The sequence below is a fragment of the Peromyscus maniculatus genome, chromosome 4 (assembly GCF_049852395.1).
Source record: "Peromyscus maniculatus bairdii isolate BWxNUB_F1_BW_parent chromosome 4, HU_Pman_BW_mat_3.1, whole genome shotgun sequence".
Classification (NCBI taxonomy): domain Eukaryota; kingdom Metazoa; phylum Chordata; class Mammalia; order Rodentia; family Cricetidae; genus Peromyscus; species Peromyscus maniculatus.
In genome coordinates, this window is record NC_134855.1 from 48,925,875 (window position 1) to 48,947,450 (window position 21,576).

Below are 21,576 nucleotides of genomic sequence, written 5' to 3' on the forward strand. Positions count from 1 at the left end.
TAAAGCCAGTTCATTGTTCACCTCACATTTCTCTAGGAAAGCAAGGTTTTAAATTTCAATGCTATATACACAGGAATCGATTCTTAATTTTTGAAAATAGCAAGCTTGATGTAGTTAAAATTTATCATTCGTTGTGTTTAAAAGCGTTTATATTCACTCATTTAGACGAGGACCTATTAAACTTGGAATGGCCAAAATTACTCAAGTTGACTTTCCCCCTCGAGAAATCGTCACTTATACAAAGGAGACTCAGACACCAGTTACAGCTCAACCCAAAGAAGGTGAGTATCTGACCTTAATATGACTGTCCTTAAAACTGTGGGAAGTGAGTAGATTTGCGGGTTTTTTGTTTTGTTTTGTTTTGTTTTTTCTTTATCTTTTTTGGCTTTGTTTTGTTTTTCGAGTCAGGGTTTCTCTGTATAACTCTGGCTGTCCTGAAACTTACTTTGTAGACCAGGCTGTCCTCGAACTCACAGAGATCCGCCTCCCCTGCCTCCCAAGTGCTGGGACTAAAGGTGTGCGCCACCACTGCTCAGCCTCTTTATCTTTTATGTTTGGCATTTAGCGGGTGAGGGAGCGTGGTATGTGTACACATGTATGCCCATGGAGGCCAGAGGAACCTGGGGGTCCTGCTCTCTCTCTGCCTCATTGCCTGGACACAGTTCTGCATAGACCACACACACACACACACACACACACACACACACACACACACACACACACCACACACACACACACACACACACACACACACACACACACACCACACACACACACACACACACACACACACACACACACACACACACACACACACACGGTCCTGCCTGCTTTTGTTTTTTAATGTGGATCCTGGGGATTTGAACTTGGGTCTTCCTGCTTGCTTTCCACAGCAAGAACACTTACCCACTGAGCCATCTTCCTAGCCTTACTTTTGACATTTTCTTAGAGAACCATTATAAAACAAATAATGCTTCAGTTTCTGTATGTATATATCTTTTTTTAAAATCACATTGTAAGCTGGGCTGTGGTGGCACCTTTAATCCCCGCACTTGGGAGGGAGGCAGAGGCAGTTGGATCCCAATGAGATCAAGGCCAGCCTGGTCTATAAAGCAAGTTCTAGGACAGCCAGGACTGTTAAACCGAGAAACCCTGTTTCAAAAAACAAACAAACAAACAAATCACATTGTAATGAACTCACAGATTAAAAACATCACACAGCTAAATTAATGTAGCCACTCACACATGTGCTCAGTCTTGTTTGTTTGTTTATTTAAGAATTTTAGAGGCTGAAGAGATGGCTCAGCAGTTGAGAGCACAGGCTGCTCTTCCACAGAACCTGGGTTCAATTCCCAGCGACCACATGGCAGCTCACAGCTGTTTGTAACCCCAGTTCCAGGGGATCCGATACCCTCACACAGACATGCGTGCAGACAAAACACAAATGCATATAAAATAAAAATAAATCATTAAAAGGTTTTTTTCTTTAAAGAATTTTAAAGCTTTTACTTCCAGGCTTTTTTGTTGATTTAAACTTAAATTCACAGTCTTCATTTTGTCACTGATGTGTACTTCTTTGAGAAGTAGAAGAGACGGATTTGAAACTAAAAAAGAAAAATAAACCACATTGTATCAACTAGAATGGCCTTCCTTTTGATGTAGGCTAACCAGGAGAAGGAAATTTCCACCCCTACCTGGTGGCTCACACCAAAGATTTTATCTTTGGGGCTCCCAGCCATGAAGACCAGATTCCTTACATTGTTACCTGACAGGATCTAGTCCTGCGCCCTGCCCTTCTTGGCTAAAACCCTTTATTTCCACAGGACCGCCAAGAAAGACTATCTTGGCCCTCAAAGAGGAAAATGAAAAGCCACACACTGTACCCTGTGGGAGACCAATCAGAATTGAGAGGAACAAGTACTAGATGCTCTAAGACATAAAGGATAGCTTGTATCACTTGTGTATAGATTGCCAATTTCCTTGCAGCAACACCAGGACCAATCCCTGTTTGATAAGACTTCTGTTACTCCCCCCATTTTGGAATTCTGCAAGGCCAGAGGCCTTGATCATTATTATACTTGAACTTCGCCACCTTTTCCATGAGCCTAGGAACTATTTCTTCCGGCTATGATGCCTGTGTGTAGCGTGTAGTGGGCTCACTGCACACCTAAAGGAGTGTTAATCAGTGTTACCTACCTCAGAGAACAAGTTTTACCTGGGATATTTAATTTTCTTGCTTTCATAATAGAAGCAACTGCTGAGAAATATGTTGTTTTCAAGTGTTAGTTAATTGTTGATGAAATTTGGATGAAAAGTTTGATTAGTCCAGTACTTGCTGAGTATCCTAATCACTGTGTGTGTGTTCTTAGGCCCAGAAGTGAAACCATTATAGGGTCTCCTGGATAGCCTTTTTTTTTTTTTTTTTTTTTTTTTTTTTTTTTTTTTTCTTCTTCTTCTTCTTCTTCTTCTTCTTCTTCTTCTTCTTCTTCTTCTTCTTCTTCTTCTTCTTCTTCTTCTTCTTCTTCTTCTTCTTCTTCTTCTTCCTCCTCCCCCTCCTCAGTTTTTTTTCCGACGGTTTCTCTGTGTAGTTTTGGTGCCTGTCCTGGATCTCACTCTGTAGACCAGGCTGGCCTTGAACTCACAGAGATCCGACTGGCTCTGCCTCCAAAGTGCTGGCATTAAAGATGTGCACCACCACCGCCCGGCCTAGATAGCCTTCTTAAATAGAGACATAAGCATGTGCCTACTTTGTGTTTTTTGTAGCCCTCTGAATTCAGAACTAAATTGAATCTATCAACGTCTCTTAAGTATTAAACTATTAAAGCTATTTATAATAGTTCTCAAAATGCTTAAATTTTGAGAATTTTTAAATTCTATTTAAATCAGTGGCAGAAAAATTTAACTGCCCAGTGCTCACTACATACCAGGCATTGTATTTCTAATCCTCTCACCAAAACCTTGAAAGTTGGAGTCTAGAGAGATAGCTCAGTGGTTAAGAGCACTTTCTCTCCAAAGGACCCCAGTTACCACATTGCATCATTTACAACATCTTGGAACTCCTCGTCTAGGCTAGCTGATGCCCTCTTCTGGCTTCTGTGGGCACACACACATATTTGTGGCCGATTGCACACACATGCAGCAACAACCCCAAATGTTAATGAAGCCTTGATTCTTTTTTTTTCTTAAAGATTATTTATTTATGTATGAGTGCTCTATCTGTATGTACACCTTTATTCCAGAAGAGGGCATCAGGCTCCACTATAGATGGTTGTGAGCGGCCATGTGGTTGCTGGGACTTGAACTCAGGACCTCAGAAAGAGCAGCCAGTGCTTTTAACTGCTGAGTCATCTCTCCAATCCAAACTTTGATTCTTATTTGCACACAAAGAAGCTTAAAAAAAAAAAAAAAAAGAGGTGATTATCAAGGCTTATCAGCTTTCTAAACCATGTCTAACCAATTCTAAGATATACTTTCTCTCATGTTGCCACAAAACAGCAAACTTTGTGTTTTTATGATAGTAACTTATAAGTAGTTTTAAGTTTTATTACAGTCCAATACAAATTTTTTAAAATAATGCCATCTCTTTTCTCACTATATCATCTCCTTTTTAAAATACTGACTACATTGCCAAGTTGATTTATTGGTTTAGAGCTGCCGTTTGGCGACACTTCATTCAAAAGGGAGTGTGGGTCATAGCGTGCTGCTTTGTCTGCGTCAGAGCAGTGTCATTTTGGTGGTGACCTCCAGACAGTGAGTAAGCCCCGAAGCCCTTTCACTGGAGTAGAGTAAACGGATCTTTTCTTCACTAACGGAAATGGAAGGGGCAAGATGAGTGAATGGAGCCCATTTCAGAGGGTTCATCTAGTTCACCATCCTTTAAAGTCTTCCTGTGTAGACTAGATTTAGAGGTTCACTTCATAAAGTCCATGTTTGTTTATTGGCAGTCCAGCAAGTGTCCTTGAGTGTGGTGAGTGCTGCCATCTGTATAGGAAGGCACTGGGTCTCCTTCTCCTTGGCTTTGTGCTTGAGTTAGAGCTTGGAGTATCCAAGTGGAGAAGAGTGAGAAGCCTGTCCTTATGCCGTAAAGCCATTCATAGACTTTGCAACCATTTACAAAAATTAGATAATTCCGTTTCTATGCCATTACAATTGATTTCAGGACATTGAATTCCATTCCCATGTTGTTGAAGTTCTAGAGGCAAGAAGAAAAAACATTAAATAAGATTTTTCTAATGAAAACACTTGGTGCTTAACCACATCCATTGCTTTAATTCAGTGCTCCTCAAACTCAGCCCAGATGGTGACCATTTAACAGTTACTTAAGGGACTCGAGTGTTGTTTTGTGGTAGAATGTTTGCCTCATGTTCATGAGATATGGGTTCAAGCCTTAGCACTGCAATTTATTTTTTAATTGTAATTATCTGAGAAAAAAAGTTTGCCATGAGAAAAAAATGTTTACTCCCACAACTGGAGTGTGACCATAAATCCAGAAGGCAGTATGTTCAGTGCAGGAGTAATGTGTGGGAAAACTGGTCTTTAGTCTTACCAACCTTCCTTTTATTTAAGTGGCTAAAGCTATCCTTTTCAAAGGCAGTTTCATTCCGCTTTGTTTTTCTCTGTTCCAGCCGTTTTCTTACTGTCAACTCTCTCTCTGAGTTAGTGGTACTGTTTCTGAATCGGGGTGCTTTCGCTGTCTTAAAGCACCTACTGTGAATGAAATTGACTAAGACCATGTGACCTCAGTCAATTCCCTTCTCTGCAGGTGGGCAGCTTCCAGAATGGAAGAGTGGTGCCCACAGGCACACTCTTACTTACTTTCTACCTTTTCCTTTTAAAGTTTAACTCTTGAAAATAGCATTTTTTTTCTTATCCACCTCTTCAGTGGATTTTTGTTGTTGTATTTTTGTTTTTTAATTACAAAAGTATAAAGACATCCAAAAAGGCCCTTTAACCTACCCAGCTAGTTTCCATCTTTGGAAGCTGAAGTCCTGGAAAACCAGTTGATGAACCACGTCTGCAGTGAGGGAGGCACTGGGGTTATTAAGTAGAGCAGCCTGCTGCTTGGTTTCCGTGAGAAGCCATCTCCTTCCTCCATTCCGCTCGCTCGTACATGGAGGGATTTCTGACCTATTGCTTCTTGGTTTAATGAAACAGATATTAATGTTGATTAGCATTTACAGTGTATAGAAGATGGTTATATGTAAACATCCTGCAATCTTTTGTTGTATAATCTTATTATCTAGAATCCACACTTCCCACTTATAGACCAAATGTGTGGGCTTTCTAGTTAATAATTTAGTATTAGCCTTACCTAAAATGGAGTTTTAAAAAGCTCCAAAGTAAATTATGTGTTTAATGAATTAGCTTTAATATGTGAGAATATAAATAGAACCGAATATGATGTCATTTGTTCTTAATTTTGAACTGAAGAATTTCAATCTGAATAAAACTGGCCCAGAAAAAAAAGTAACATTTAATGAGATCACAGATAATTGAATTACTAATAATAATAATTCAGCCAAAATAAAATCCAAATTTTCTATTTAAAAAAGGTATGTTGAGAGGGCTGGAGAGATCTGGTTAAGAGCACTGGTTGCTCCTCTGAGACCTGAGCACTTCAGCGATCATGTGAGCACAACTGTGTAACTCCAGTCCCAGCGGGATCCAGTACTGCACATGGGTGCTGCACAGACATCCATGCAGGCAAAACAGTCAGACACATAAACTAAAAAGTTTATTTCCTCCCAACATTATATCTGAATTCAAAATACTTGTGACTAAAATGTCAGCTCTGATTCCCTTTTTGAAGTCCAAATTATTAAGCAAATAGAAGTGATCCTGTTCAGGATGCAAAAAAAAAAAAAAAAGCAAGAGAGAAAGGAATGAATTTGATTATTATTATTATTATTATTATTATTATTATTATTATTTTCAGAGACAGGTTTTTTTCTGTGTAGCCCTGGCTGTCCTGGAACTCACTCTGTAGACAAGGCTAGCCTCACACTCAGATCCACCTGCCTCTGCCTCCTGAGTGCTGGCATTACAGGTATAGGCCACTACCGCCCAGCAAAAAGGAAGGAATCTTATCAATACAATGATACAACTTTGTTTCATTGAAGGTTATTTTAATTATTCATTTGATTTGAAGGTATAAGAAGATAGCTGTATGGGGGGTGGGCAAGATGGCTCAGTGGGTAAAGATACTTGCTGCCAACCCTAATGACCAACTTTGATCCCCAAGACCCACATGGTAGACTTGACCCCCACAAGCTAGTCTCTGTCACCCACATGTGCACCGTGGCACACGGGCCCAGGCATGTACCTGCCCACATACATACACATATTAAATATAAGTAAATAGATACATTTTAAGGTTATTTAGAAAATGTTAAGGGAAAATTGTTCCTGTCTGGTCTGGATTTTGAAATTAATGATTGGGGAATTCCCACTGCTGATAGATGTTTACAGGATTATTCATTAGTTGAATCTTTGTAAGTTGAATCATTTTTATGAGCATCAAATTCCCTGATTAAAGTTAGGAATTCATCATAAGATATTAAATCATCTTAAAAGGGCATATTATCAATATATAAAACTAACAATGAACTGGTTGCCAACAATTATATTTCCTGAACAGCAATGCACTAGTGATGGGATTCATTAACTTTATATTGAAAACGATAAGTGGTGGATTTATAAGTTGCAGTGTTTGTTTACTATGGATATTCTAAGATCTTGCATATTACTATTTAAATATGGCTATTGTAGAATTATTCAAAAGTGTACTTTATGGTTTCTTAAACATATCTTAAGTATGAATGGCATGTAAATGAGAGACCCTGTTCAGAAGCCATCTTCCTTTAGGTTAGGAGAAGCCACCCATTTCACAGATGATTTAACTGATTAACCCACTGCTTTGCTGATTATTCTAGCAACCAGAAGTTCACTCCTTGGTGTTGTCTCTAGGTGCAGCTTAATTTACAGAACAGTTTTCTTTTTGTCTCACCAAAATGCATGACAATTTTGGTGTTAACTCAAAGTAAAAATCAGTGGTTCATGAAACCTAGTTTCAGCATGCCTTGACAGGAGATGTGTCATTTTGAAAGTAACTGTATCTCTATGCACTCTGCTGCTCAGCCTGTAGCCTCAGCTTCTCTGTCAGGGAAAGCCTGGAGTTAACCACTTAGCATGCAGTCATGAATATTCATCAGCAAACTGATGTGCATGGCAGTCTTCCTGTTCACTCCCAGTTTGAAGTATGTTATAGCTTACCACATAACAGGGAGTGTCTGAGACGATCTTTACAAGTGTGGTATTGGATCTGGGGCCATATTAGTGGTCCTGTGATAGCTATGGTTGTAGAAGTTCTTAGTAAGAAGGGCATCTTGGCTCCAGAGGAGCATTCACATATATATGTGATTATTTAAGATATGCTTTATAACAAAAATAGTTCACTTTATAGTTGTTGTTTTTTTAAGCAGCAGTTTTTTTAGTGTAGTGACCTTTCTGAAGCTTGATTTAAGTACTAATTATAGTTTTTAAGTCCATATTTGATCATTGTAGAAAAGGATATATGCTCATTGATTCTAAAATAAAATTCCAGAAGGTGTGCTTGCAGAGTTGCTACTAACCACCCAGCTACAGAATGGCTTAGCAACAGACCAGCAGCTAATGTACTTCATCTGCATTTATATTTCAGAAGGAAAGAGTGTCTGTAAACAAGAGCCTTTCTGTTAAATATGCAGATTAGTAGGTCACTTAGCACTAGAAAATACTGACTCTATGCATATGACAGGACTTTGACACCTGTCTTTGGAAATGGTACTTAGAAGTGGTATAATACAACAGAGTAGAGAGAAGAGAAGGTGTGGGCAGGAGGCTGCAGTCTATAATTCACAGTGCTTGAGAGTGACTTGTCCAGGATGACTCCAAGTCTACGTCCTTAATTTAGAATTTACATACAGTGAGCCTGCTAGTTAACAGAATTGATTAGGAAAACTGATAATATTAGCAAAACCTGAGCTACATTCTTTTCTCACACTAAATGCAAAAAAGAAACCCACAGCGCTGTAAGAACAGTACTCATACTAAAGTTTTCATGGAAATAGGATCTCCTGTTATTCTAGAAGTCAGAAGTAAATGTAATTAAATGATTTCATTTCAGTGTCCCTGTAGATTATTTTATGGCAGAGTCACATCCTAATGTTAGAACAGTACAGGATGGAGTCACCATCAGACACACTGTTTTCAGATTAATAATCCTTTGTGTATGAGAATTCATCTAAGAAGGAGTAGTGTCTTTCTGTTTCTCTATGTGATTATTTTGCCCCCAAAAAAGCTTTCATTTTTTAAGTAGCACAAAAGCTGTAATTGGCATGCTTTGTAAGGAAGTGTCAGTGTGCAGGAGAGGGGCGATCACTAGGAATCCTTGTACGTGTTCTTTCCCCTTTGCGCCACCGCCTCCTCAGCAGGGTCACTGAGATCACTAGCTTTTCTTGAAATGGCCATTTTCCCTGGCAGGTGCATTATACCCTGTATTTTCAGATTGTTTTTCCATTCTGAATGTTTGGCAGGTTGATTGCTCTGGCTGCATTGACGGAGAAAGGGCTGACAAATGCGGTTGGGCTGCCTGAAAAGACAGTGATTACTGTTTTCCTTTGTGGCTGATTGAGGCCCTTGAAAGGAAAAATTTTAACCTTCACCATTTGGTTCAAAAGTATGAGCATATATTGAAATCACTCGTGCCATTTATCCCAGTTCTGTAAACTTGTCAGACGTAGAAATCGCTCCATTTCAAGTAATGTACGATTGGCATACGTCATTATCATTCTGATTAAGTTGGAGCTTGTATCATTGTGTGCGTTATACGGTGTCATTTAAAGCTTTCTGTGCCCAGGTACAGTTATATTTTTATTGCTTATACTATAGAGTTGCAAAGATTTCCTTCGCTCTCTAAATCTAACACTGTGTGTGGTTTGGCAGCTGGTGTGGCCTACAGGCTGCATTTTGTTTGCAGGGTAAAGGCTTGTCTGTAGCCTCCTGGAGTGTGGGTAATTGCACAGGCTCACCATTGGGGAGAGACACGGGATTGGAAGCAGTCAAGCGGAAGAATGTTATGCCATCCCCTTGCCACCTTGCAGCAGAAAGACACAATCCCAGCAGTGCCATCTGGTTGCTGCTATCTAGTCAGCTGGCGTGACTGCTGGGACCGTGACTTGGCAGCTGGTTCCCATCCTTGACCGTTCTTTTGTGTAGGTTGTATGTGTATGTGGTTTAGATCATTCTGTACATGGGTCAGGGAAATGACTATAACAGACAAGGAAAGTCCCTGTATTGAATAGGCTTTCATTACTTGAGACGCACGCTGTTGCAGATGCCTGCTGCCATTCCCTAATAGACAGCTAAGATGTGCTTAGGCAATAAAAATACACATTTTTCTTCATGAAATCTGCCTTGGTTTATAGCTAAAAGAGATGGTAGACAGGGTTATATGCACCATAATATTTTTTAAATAAACTATTTTAAGCTGTATGCTGGTTTGAGGATTTATAAGATTTGATAATTTTTAAAGATTTTATATATTTCTGAATATTTTTATTAAAATTAAAGAAAACTGTTTTAAGTGCTATTGCCACATCGTACAGTGATAGATAATGAGACTTGCATTTAAAAGTGACAGAATAGAAAATGTGATCTCAAAGCTATTATCTTTAAAATCTGCCTCTCAAATAGCAACCTGAGAGTTAATGTAAGCATCTTTATGTCCTAGGAAGACCCATCAGACACTGATGGTTTCATATCACAAGTAAGCAGCCAGCTCTGTGGGCTGTTCAGACATTTGATTTTCTTCATTCTGCAGCATTAATGTGTCAGCATGCTCTACAGAACTATGTAGGAGTCACATGTTGTTCTGTCTAAAATAGTAATCCTGGTAAGCTTTTGAAGACTTTCATGAGGAATTCATCCTACTGATACCTTACTCGTGGTTTACATAGTTACAGAACTTAGGATAACTCTTGACCCCCGTATCTAAAACTCGAGAGTTTCCATTTTATTCGTTAAGTTGGTGCTGGTCAAGTTCCCGTTGTTTGTACGCAGTCTTTACAGTGGGATGTTTTCACCCTGAGGGGTTGAGGGGGTGGTGATGCCCTGAGACACTGCTTCAGAATCACCAGCTGTCTGTAGTAAGCTAGTCTTTGTTTATTGTTCCATCCTTGTTCAGATGAGGAGGAGGAAGATGACGTAACAACTCCTAAACCTCCTGTTGAACCCGAAGAAGAGAAAACCTTGACAAAAGATGAAGAGAGCGATAGCAAAGGTATCCTAACATATTTCAGGTGTTTTTCTCTGCTGATTCCTCTTAAAACGTGTGTTGTTATTTAGGAACTAAAGTAGAATAAAATGTTCGAAATCAAAGAGGTGACTCTCATTTTAAACAAATGTGTGCTATTTCTTGATCCAAACTGTAATAGTGAGTTGACAGGATTTGATTGGCCTAAATCATACTTTTTAAAAAATGGTTTTTCCAGCTCCCCCTCATGAACTAACTGAAGAAGAAAAGCAACAAATTTTACACTCAGAAGAATTTTTAAGTTTCTTTGACCATTCTACAAGAATTGTGGAAAGAGCCCTTTCTGAGCAGATTAACATCTTCTTTGACTACAGTGGGAGAGATTTGGAGGACAAAGAAGGGTAATGTTTAATTCCCAAGGTCATAGCTTCCTCAGCCTTGAAGTGTGACACAAGCTGTAACACTGTCTTTGGGGGGTTGATCTTTTTCTACAGAGAGATTCAAGCAGGTGCTAAGCTATCATTAAATCGACAATTTTTTGATGAACGTTGGTCAAAGCATCGAGTTGTTAGCTGTTTGGATTGGTCATCCCAGGTAAAGTATAGCACAACTTCACTTTTCCTAATTAACATATAATTTTGATATAGGACTTTTGTAATTAAGTCAGTATGTATCATTTAAAATAAATAATAACGGGTGATGATTCTAATGTTGCCATTATCACTTTGACTTGTGTATACTGGAAGGAAGAATTGGAACTACTTTTAGATTTGAAATTCAGGACTTTATGCCCAAATCCAGTTTTGCTATTTTAATTACCCACTGAACACTTTAGATAAAATTTAAACATTTTAATGAACTACTTTAACATTTAAACATTTTAAGTAATCAACTGTGCTAATTTAAACTCGGACTAACATCTTGGTGAGCATAATTATAAGGATCATTTTCAGAACAGTCTGATAGATAGTTAAGAACATAATAGTTCTTATTATTCGACTTTTTTTCTATTTGATTCTCGTGAATAGTATCCAGAGTTACTTGTGGCTTCCTATAATAACAATGAAGAGGCTCCTCATGAGCCTGATGGTGTGGCCCTTGTGTGGAATATGAAGTACAAAAAGACTACCCCAGAGTATGTGTTCCACTGCCAGGTAAGATGGCCTTTCAACCGTCTTCCATGCTTAAGGATCCACTCGTGAATGTAGACAAGTGTCTTTTTTCTTTTCTTGTTAACATGATGATGTCATTGGATTGGCATTTACTAAACCACTCCATATTTGCAAACAGATGTTAGACAGAAAGCTGAACACTCTCAGTTCAATATGATCTGCGTTTTATAGCTTTCCTAACGTCAACGTGAAACCACACCTAAGGGCCTTTGCAGTTGTGACTTTCTGTTATTGTGATTGACTGTATAAAAGGAATCTTTTGGAAGATGTCTTTCCCACAGGGAGTTTCTCAGGGACTTATTACTGAATATATAATCAGACATCGGCCCACTGAATCACTGAGACATGGCCTGAGGAGTTGCAACTAAATAGTTTAAAGTAAAAACATATGGTTGAAGTAGGAAGCAGATGTAGATTTTGTTAAAGTGGATTTAGCAAAAGGTTAGAATGTGTGCCTCTTTGTGATTGTATATGTTAAAATCTTAATAGTGTCATAATCCAAAACAAACACTCTGAATCAAAACTACTATATTCTTTACTGTCATATTATAGTCAGAAGTCAGTCACAGGCCAGCTTTCCTTTAAAAACTGTAATTGATTGAAGCAACTTTTGTTTAATAACTGTATAAGCATATAAATATCACATTTGACTTTTGAACACAAAATATAATTTTTTTATTTCTTACAAAATTAAAATTAAATGGATCGTTTTTAAAACTTCTAATACCTTAAGTGGTAGAAAGGGAAATATTTCAGATAGTAGATTTGTTTTTCTAATTCATCAGACTTTTCCCACTTAAATCTTTTTGTTTGGTTTGTTTTTTTGAGACAGGGTTTCTCTGTATAGCCCTGGCTTTCCTAGAACTCTGTAGACCAGGCTGGCCTTGAACTCACAGAGATCCACCTGCCTCTGCCTCCCAGTGCTGGGACTAAAGGAGTGCGCCACCATGCCTGGCTCCCACTTAAATCTTAAATACAAAAATTCTACTTCTTTGCAGTCAGCTGTAATGTCTGCTACGTTTGCAAAATTTCATCCGAATCTTGTCGTTGGTGGTACATACTCAGGCCAAATTGTGCTTTGGGATAACCGTAGCAATAAAAGAACTCCCGTGCAGAGAACCCCACTGTCGGCCGCTGCACACACAGTAAGTAACTAGTCATTTCGTTAGACTTCTGTGCACCCTCACTACTGACTGTATAGTAGTATCTGGCTGCGGGGATTCCGAGCATGCTTCCTTGTGTGGGGGGTGCATGTATCAGGAAGTCATCTCTCTTCCAAGACAACCTTTGTGAATCATCAGAATAGCAACAGGCTTCACGTTAAACTGACCCCAGGGCTGAGGCCAGAACTGAGTGGCGGGTGCTGTCCCAGTGGTGCTCAAGGTCCTGAGGTCAGCTCTTAGTAGAATAAAACAAAAGTTGTCAGCATACAAACTGTTTGATATGAAATGGAATACCCACAATTAGACTGATTGTTTCTGAGTTTTTGTTTGTTTGTTTGTTTGTTGTTAAATAACCTCTGAAAACCCTGTTTCATGTTTTTAGCACCCTGTCTACTGTGTGAATGTTGTTGGAACACAAAATGCTCATAACCTGATTAGCATCTCTACTGATGGGAAAATTTGCTCCTGGAGTTTGGACATGCTTTCCCACCCACAGGTGGGTTAAACTTAAGAATGTAGAATTTTGAAGTAAAGCTAGTTTTTAATTGTATATATACCCCAGTTTCATTTATATCATTTTTATCATTTATAGATATTTTTATATTACACAGACTATAAACCTGAGTATGTGTTGATAGCTTGAATATATCTTGCCAACCCTTTTTCATTTAACTGAGGAAGGTTTATATTAATACTATGTTAAAACAATAACTTACCAACCATTTAAAAGTAGAAGCTTTTGTTGGGTGGTGGTGGCGCACGCCTTTAATCCCAGCACTCAGGACGCAGAGGCAGGCGGATCTCTGTGAGTTCCAGGCCAGCCTGGTCTACAGAGTGAGTTCCAGGAAAGGCACCAAGACTACACAGAGAAATCCTATCTCGGGGAAAAAAAAAAAAGTGGAAGCTTTTTTATGAAGAATTGAATTAAAGCTTTACAAAATAGTTTTCTCATTTTTTTTCTATGTAGGATAGCATGGAGTTGGTTCACAAACAGTCCAAAGCAGTTGCTGTAACATCTATGTCCTTCCCTGTTGGAGACGTCAACAACTTTGTTGTGGGCAGTGAAGAAGGTTCCGTGTATACAGCGTGCCGCCACGGCAGGTAAACCTAGTAGGAATTAGCCGTTATTTAAAATGGTTCTTGGATCATCTCAGTGAAACAACTGCTCCTTATTTAAGTAGAATCCTACTCTAGACTTGTGACACCTTAAATTCAGGCACCTAAAACATACGTTAATATTTTCTTAACAGAAGTAGTTTGGATTCATGTGTTTTGGATTGTGTGGGATGTGGTATATTGTAGGGATTTGTGTGTGCTTGTGCTCACAGAACTTACTGGTAGGAGGCATGTTCAACAACTAGAAATGTAGTATGCATGTACCACAATTGGCCTTCAGGTTTGTAAATGTGACTGTCACCTGTTTTCTGTTTGGGTTTATTTGAACTTTAGCTTTAGTGAAAGCCTACTGATAATGGTAGAGTAATGTCACTACATATGTTAAACCGACTAGGATTTGTTTTGAAATTGTCTAGCTGTCCTTTAAAAACATTGAGCATCTGGACCTCATTTCCAATACAGATCACCTTCACTTCAAAGCCTTTGATTGAGATTAGTCCAGATTGTCTCTTACACAGCATCTTTGTCCTTACTCTACCACCATGGAGACTGGACTTCTGAGTTCTCCTGTCAACAGCATGGTGTTTATGGCTCTAAAAGTCCCCACTACTTGAGTAGTGTTATCAAATCTGAATACAATAACATTTGGCATAAGTTATGCTAATGAACTATGAACATAGAATTGTGTTTGAAATTAAGTCAAGTTCTGGTATATGAACCCACAGTAGGATACACTGGCTGAGTGTGATGGTGCACACATTTAATCTCAACACTCTGAGGCAAAGGAAGGTGGAGCTCTGAAGCTGAAGCTAGCCTGGCCTATATAATAAGTTCCAGAGCAGCTCAGACTACATAGTGAGACCGTGCCCTAAAAAAATAAATAAACAAAAACGTTCAGAAAATATGTGGTGTACTTGTAAGAGAGGTATCTAACATTTTCACTTTTATGAACTAGCAAAGCTGGAATCAGTGAGATGTTTGAGGGACATCAGGGACCCATCACTGGAATCCACTGTCATGCGGCTGTTGGAGCAGTCGACTTCTCACATCTGTTTGTCACTTCATCATTTGACTGGACAGTCAAACTCTGGACAACTAAGGTATCTGAAATACAGCTTTCTGTGCATTCAGTCAGTTTCCTGACACAAGGTGGTGCTCTAATACTGCAGAGAAAGACTCAGGTCTTAGACCTTAGATGATGTCTTAGAATTGTTTCCCAATACATAAAACATGGTAAGAAGTTAACACCGTGTGCCAGTATGCTGATATTGGGGTCCAACAAATAAAGTGACCCCACAAAAATGGAAGATTAGTCTTCCCACCCCTTTAGGCTTTTTGAACTCAGACCTGTTTACTCTGAATTGAGTTGGAGAGAGGCCCTGGGTGTCTCCTATACTCCTTGACAGAATTTCATCCAGCCCCACACAAAAGCCATTCATTTGCTCTGTGGAGAGCTAGGAGCCTCAATTCAGCACTGCAGTGGCTCACGGGGCTGATGGGAAATAGAGAAAAGACAGAGACTGTTTGCAGTAAGTCCAGTACAATAAGGAATAAGGAATAAGTCCTGTACAACTGAAATCATTAGAAAGCATTGGGAAGGCACATATGTGTTTTCTTACTCCGGTATAACTAATGTTGTTTATTGGGGCTTAGTAAACCATTACTTGAAATACTTTTCACTTAATGATGAAAGGGCTTCCTAGTCCTCTGGTAGTTCCAGTGAGTGTGGCCTGGCCTGGCCTGGCCAGTGAAAGTCTCACAGACAGAGCTTAGGGAGCATGACCTCCTGATAGATAGACTGTCATTTTGCTTTGCCTTATTTTATAATTAAACTTAACTTGCTTGCTTTCTAGTTTTCTGCAGGATACCAGTGTTGCTAGTAAAACTGCACATTCAGTATATCCTAGTCTACGGAAGCTACATTTTAAGCTTTCTTTTTCCTGTCCATCTACTTGATCTTAATGTTGACTTTTTGAATCCTTCACCGTGGAACAAAGTTTTGAGACATGCTGTCGTTCTTGGAGATCTCTGAGAAAATCTAGTGTTCTTAAGAGGTGCCTTTCACTGTGGTGAGCTCCTGTGTATGCACTTAGCAAGTCTGGCCTAGTGTCCAGAGTGCACTTGCTGTTCGCTCTTGTCCTGTCTCCGTGCCTCCTTTCAGTCTAACATGAAATGATTTAAAACAACCCTGCAAAGCTTGCCTTAAATTGAGCATTTTCAGCTTTGACATTAACAGATAAAAATAGCACTTACCTGAAGTCTAATGAAGGAAACATCTAGAAAAGTGCTTGACACTGTGTCCATTCTAATGGGGGTCAGAGCCTAAATGTATGTAATCAGTCATCTCTTTCATCCTTGGATCACAGACTGGCAAAAAACCTAGAGAAAGAAGTTCTCATAGCTAGAAGCAAAGAAGTGCATGATCTACAACTCTGTCTATGTGGGAAAATACATAGTCTACTACTAAAACAAAGCAAGATACAGAATTGCAAAGATAAAACCTACTATTTCCATAAAGGTTTCAAATATCCATATAAGCTGCAAGATTTCTGGCTGTGCTTTCTCGTGGGCCGGCCTATAGGAGTCCAGAGAAGCATCTATCTTGGCCATGCTCTTGGCAGCTACTTTCCTTTTTTGGCTACTGAAGTAATCTTCATTTGGGGACTGACTGATTGAGTGGTTGATTTTTAAATGTCAGATTTTTCAGTGTGCTAGCTTTCTTTCTGCTTAAAATTTGAACATTCATTAACAGGATTTGAAAATGAAGAGCTCATCTTGCCTATTTGAGAATGAACTTCCCTGTGATTGGCGACTAATAGGCATTTGCTTTTGTGGTTCTACACAGATCTTCATTAATAGTTGATATTTTTGTTTCTGTGTTTTACTGTGTTTCAACATAGACGTTGCTTTTATTTAAGTGTGTATGTGTGTGTGTGTGTGTGTGTGTGTGTGTGTGTGTGTACGTGTGTGCGCACATATGTATTGTGTATGTGTGTGAATGCAGGTTGCCACCATGCACAAGTACATGTCAGAGGACAGCTTCAAGAATTGGTTCTCTCCTGCCCCCTTGCAGGATAAGGATGGAACTCAGGTCATTAGACCTGCATTCAGGCACCTCTGTCCACTCAGCCATCTCCCCTGTCCCAGAAGAGATTTGGCTGAGAACAATAGGCAGACATCTCTTTTCCTTGCTAATTAGGTTAAGTTTTACTGTTTCTTTCATTCACTCTCAAATATGATAGATACTCTTCCCTGCCTCTAACACCCTTCCTAGTGGCCAAAGGGTGGGCCAGCATAGAATAGTGTATTTTATATCATATATGAGCAAGAACCCCCTAAAATGTAATCAGAAGAATTGCCTTGGCCTAGGTTGTTGTTACACAGTTTAGTGATAGTATACTTGTCTACTGTGCATGAGGTCATAGGTTCAATCCCTAGCTCTGAAAGAAAAGAGTAAGAATTCTTATCTTTTAGTCTACCCTTTCTGCACACAGTTCTGTTCTGTGAAGGATCAAACAGAAACAGTCTGCTAGGTAGGTTTATATTTATGGCCAGCCTTGTGCACACAGAGTCAATGGATTCAGACTTGAACTTACGCTTCCTAGTTTAGTTGTTGTATGTATCTACCCTTCAGATAATTTGATTGAGGCCCTACCTGTGCTGGAAAAATAAGTAGTAGGCATGTTCATGAATAATGAATGCTAATGAATGGTAGACAGTGTCTTAAAACCACTTTAAAAACATTATTCCATTTCCATTTTAAGAGTTTTTTTTTGTTTGTTTGTTTTGTTTTTGGAGACAGAGTCTCTGTGTAACAGCTCTGGCTGTCCTGAAACTCATTATGTAAACCAGGCTGGCCTCAAACTCACAGAGATCCGCCTGCCTCTGCCTCCTGAGTGCTGGGATTAAAGGCGTGCACCACCACTGCCTGGCCCATTTTAAGCTTTCATTGTTAAAAATTTTAAATTAATTTATTTATTTTATGTGTGTGGGTGTTTTGCCTCTGTCTGTCTATGGACCACAAACATGCATGCTCAGTGCCTGCAGAGACCAGAAGAGGGCATCAGATACCCTGGAACTAGAGTTACAGATGGTTTTGAGCCACCATATGAATGCTGGCAATTAAACCTAGGTCCTCTACAAGAGGAGCCAATACTTGAAACCTCAGAGCCATCTTTCCAGGCCCCAATTTTAAGCATTGTGGGGGTGAGGGAAAGCGGGGTGGAGACAGGGTTTCTCTGTAACAGCTCTGGCTCTGCTGGAACCTGATTTGTAGACCAGGCTGGTCTAGAACTCACAGAGATCTGCCTGCCTGTGCACCACCACACCCAGCTCACCATTTTAAGCTTTTAAAATCAGTTGCTCACATGTATGCACTTAACAGACTTCGCAAGTCTTTCTTCTCCGCCTGTCCTCTTCAAATGCTCTCCTGCCCTAGGAACTGAACCCTGTAAACTGAAAGAAAGTCATTGGACGCTGTGTGTCTCTGTGTCCATTAAGACCTGGCTCTGCCCCAGGATCAAAACAAGACTCCTCCTGTAAAAGTGGCGTGCAGAACTTCAGTCTGGCACTGCCTCAAAGGCACTTTAAAGTGGTCTTTGGTGTACAAGTCTCCAGTCTTAGCTTGGCTGGGAAATTTAAAACCTAGCCCCAGAGTTCTGGCTCATCAGATTGTTTGAATATTTTTTGACTTAAACTATTTGTGGTGTAGAGAACACACACAAGTAGGTGATCATGATCATCCACATATTGGTGAACTTGTTATTGTTGTTTATTTTTGAGACAGGTCTCTTTACTTAGCCCTGGCTGACCTGGAACTCCTAAGGCAGGCCAAGTTAGCCTCAAACTCACAGAGATCTGCCTGTCCGTCCCTCCTAAGTGCTGGAATTGAAGGCATGAGCCACCATGCCCAGCTCTTTCATATTGGTGAACTTAAACCAAGATGTTGCTTCTAAAATATCTAGAAGACACTATTAAAATCTCAAAACACCAAATTTGGAAGTCCACAATGGAAGTGCATTAGTGGGTCTTAAAAATAGCAGGGAGAATGGATGACCAATGGCAGTTTTTTTGGGGGTAACCTGGAAGATAGTGATTTCAGATCTAATCTGGTAATTAGATGAACGTTCAAGCACATCTTAATATACCTGTCATAGGTTATTCTTAAAAGAAGTATTTGCAGGAGATGATGTCTTAATGTATGCATAATATATTGTAGTTTCAGAACCGTATTTACTATGGAATGGCAGAGTTAGGGTGTTAATAGGCCATACCTAAAGAGAGTTTTTAGATTTTTGTAATCTATTTGCTACTTGAACTTTTCACAGCCATTGTTTCAATGCCCATCTTTAATCTGACAGCATGCTCGCTTAACTCTCAGCAATACTAGCATTAAAAGAGGGTTAAAAGAGCCTGCCAATGCTTAGAAAAAGAAATGTTCATGTAGTAGACAAGTTAAAATGAAAATATGCTTTGAAATTGAGGGCAGGTCTGAGGGAAGGCTGACTGATGGTCTAACCCAGGCCCACCTGGTGGCGCTTACCTAGTAACTGCTGCAGGCCAGTGCCTAGCCTCCTTTACGTATTTAGAAAATCAACTTTGTCAGCTACTGGAGTTGATTAGACAAGGGAACGCCGAATGTAACTAACAGGCTCCTAAGACACCGGCACATTGGAGAATGTCAATTTATTAATTTACAGTCAGAAACTTAACTGCCAGAAGACCCAGATGCCCCTGCTGGCCTGACCAGCTCATTGTTTCCCTGTGACTATCCACATGGGAAGCCAAATTATAATCAGAAGATTGCTTGGTGAGCAAGGACTTAGAACAAAAGAAGTTCTGTCATTTGAATATTCAGTGGCATCAAGCTAAGATAGCTTGATTCATTCATCTTCAAGTAAAGATAGCCTTGCCATGGGGTAGTTGATTCTCATAGTCTGTTGTCTGAGACTCCTCTCTTCTGGCTGGTTGAAATGGTGCTATCTTCATATGCCTCGTAAGACTTTGTCTTTCATTGTTTTTAATAGATACACTCTGCAAAGGTTATCTTTAGTCAGGTAATATGGGAAGTTATTTTTGATCTTGGGATGGTGTGTGTGTGTGTGTGTGTGTGTGTGTGTGTGTGTGTGTGTGTATATATATATATATATATATATATGTGCGCTCGCGCATGCGCATGTGAGTATGTGTGCATGAGCATTGGGTCAGAAGCATTGGATTCCCTGGAGCAGGAGTGATAGGCAGTTTGCTTGACATGGCTGTTGTCCTCTGCAAGAACAGTATGTGCTCTTAACCTCTGAGCCGTCTCTCCAGCCATTGAATGATTTCTTTTCAAAGGAAATTTGTTTATTTCTCTCATCATCTAAATTGAAGTCATAGTTATTTCCAGTTCACTGTTAATCCTGATGTATTGACTATAGAGACTATTGTTACTAATCTAGAATTTCCCAATTACCCCAGCTTTGGGGGTGGGGAGGAATATGTGTATTAGGTTCTTATTGCTGCTGTAGCAGCTTATCACAGAGCAGCTCAGAAAAACAGAAATGTGTTGTCACTGTTTAGGAGGTGTGGGTGGGCTGCTTACCCATAGAGATCTGGAAATTTGTTCCATACTTGTCTCCTAGCATCTGGTGACTGCCAGGAATCCTTGGGGCTCTTTGGCCTGCAGCTGTACCCTCCAGTCTTTGTCTTTGTCATCGTCACATGGCCTTCTGAACTGTTGGCTTCATTATGTCTCTGCGGCCACATTTCCTCTGAAGAACACAGGTCATAGTAGATGTGGGGCCCACCCCGTGCAGTGTAACCTATTTAACTTAGGTACTTTTAAGAGCACTGGATAGACATGAATTTTAGGGCAACACCATTCAACCTGGCATATACCTTGAGCTTAGGAAAAACTATATGGCCTGTCCCTTGACCATGCCGTGTTTATTGTCACAGCAGAACCAAATGATTATTCTGTTTATTCAGATGTCGTCTGTTTTTGGTTTTGTTTTGTTTTTTCACAGAAGCCCTTTGTCTTGATTTCTTCTTGGCAAACATGCTTTTGCAGGTCGTTTGTGAGTACGTCTAGAGAGCTATTATGCCTTGTATGGCTCAGAGTTTCTCATTCTTGGTCATGTACTGGAGCAGCTTTTTAGACTTTAAAGTGCTCCCTGACACCCAGACATGTGAGATCAGACCCCGAAAGACCCACACTGTCCTTAAGATGCTCTAGGTGGTCACAGCATACTACCAATATGAAGCCTCTGTTGTATAAGCAAGGAAGCGGGCTTAGGAAGAATGAGGGACTCTGCTCAAAGCCTTGCAGCTGGTTGCTGGCTGGATTTAAACAACAGGCTGGGTCCACCCCCTCCAGTTCTCCCTGCGCTCTTCAGAGGAAGGGAAGATACCACTTTAAAGAGATAGCTAAACAATTCCACTGGGGATTTTAATTTACAATATTATATATTAAATGACTGTACTATGAAGCATTATTTGATGTTAAATATGTGCATTTTCTCTGTGGGGTAAAACTCTGGCTTATCCTTAGATAATTTTTTTTTTTATTAAACTAGAGAAGTGTTTTAAAATAGTCACATTTTAAATTGAAGGACATTTTGCTTTTTTTTCCACATAATTTTTTAAATTGTGGTTTTTTCAGCTCGGTGGTAATGGCACATGCCTTTAATCCTAGCACTTGGTAGGCAGAGGGAGGTAGATTCTGAGTTCGAGGCCAGCCTGATAAACAGAGGAGTGAGTCCAGGACAGCCAGAACTACATAGAGAAACCCTGTCTTGAAAAAAACAAACAAAAAATGTTTAAAAATGAAATAAAATTGTGATCTTTTACCCAA

General features: G+C 39.7%; 1 protein-coding gene across 8 annotated transcripts in view; it reads left to right on the forward strand.

Moving 5' to 3' along the window:
* Dync1i2 (dynein cytoplasmic 1 intermediate chain 2) overlaps positions 1–21,576 on the forward strand; it is a 53,736-nt gene that overhangs the window by 25,078 nt on the left and 7,082 nt on the right. For all 8 annotated transcript variants that reach the window (XM_006972415.3, XM_015987859.3, XM_015987846.2 and 5 more), the window contains 9 exons: positions 166–281; positions 10,223–10,318; positions 10,530–10,692; positions 10,786–10,885; positions 11,320–11,445; positions 12,462–12,608; positions 13,009–13,122; positions 13,594–13,727; positions 14,698–14,842. In XM_006972415.3, the coding sequence (XP_006972477.1) occupies positions 166–281; positions 10,223–10,318; positions 10,530–10,692; positions 10,786–10,885; positions 11,320–11,445; positions 12,462–12,608; positions 13,009–13,122; positions 13,594–13,727; positions 14,698–14,842 (1,141 nt within the window). The remainder of the gene's footprint in view (positions 1–165; positions 282–10,222; positions 10,319–10,529; positions 10,693–10,785; positions 10,886–11,319; positions 11,446–12,461; positions 12,609–13,008; positions 13,123–13,593; positions 13,728–14,697; positions 14,843–21,576) is intronic.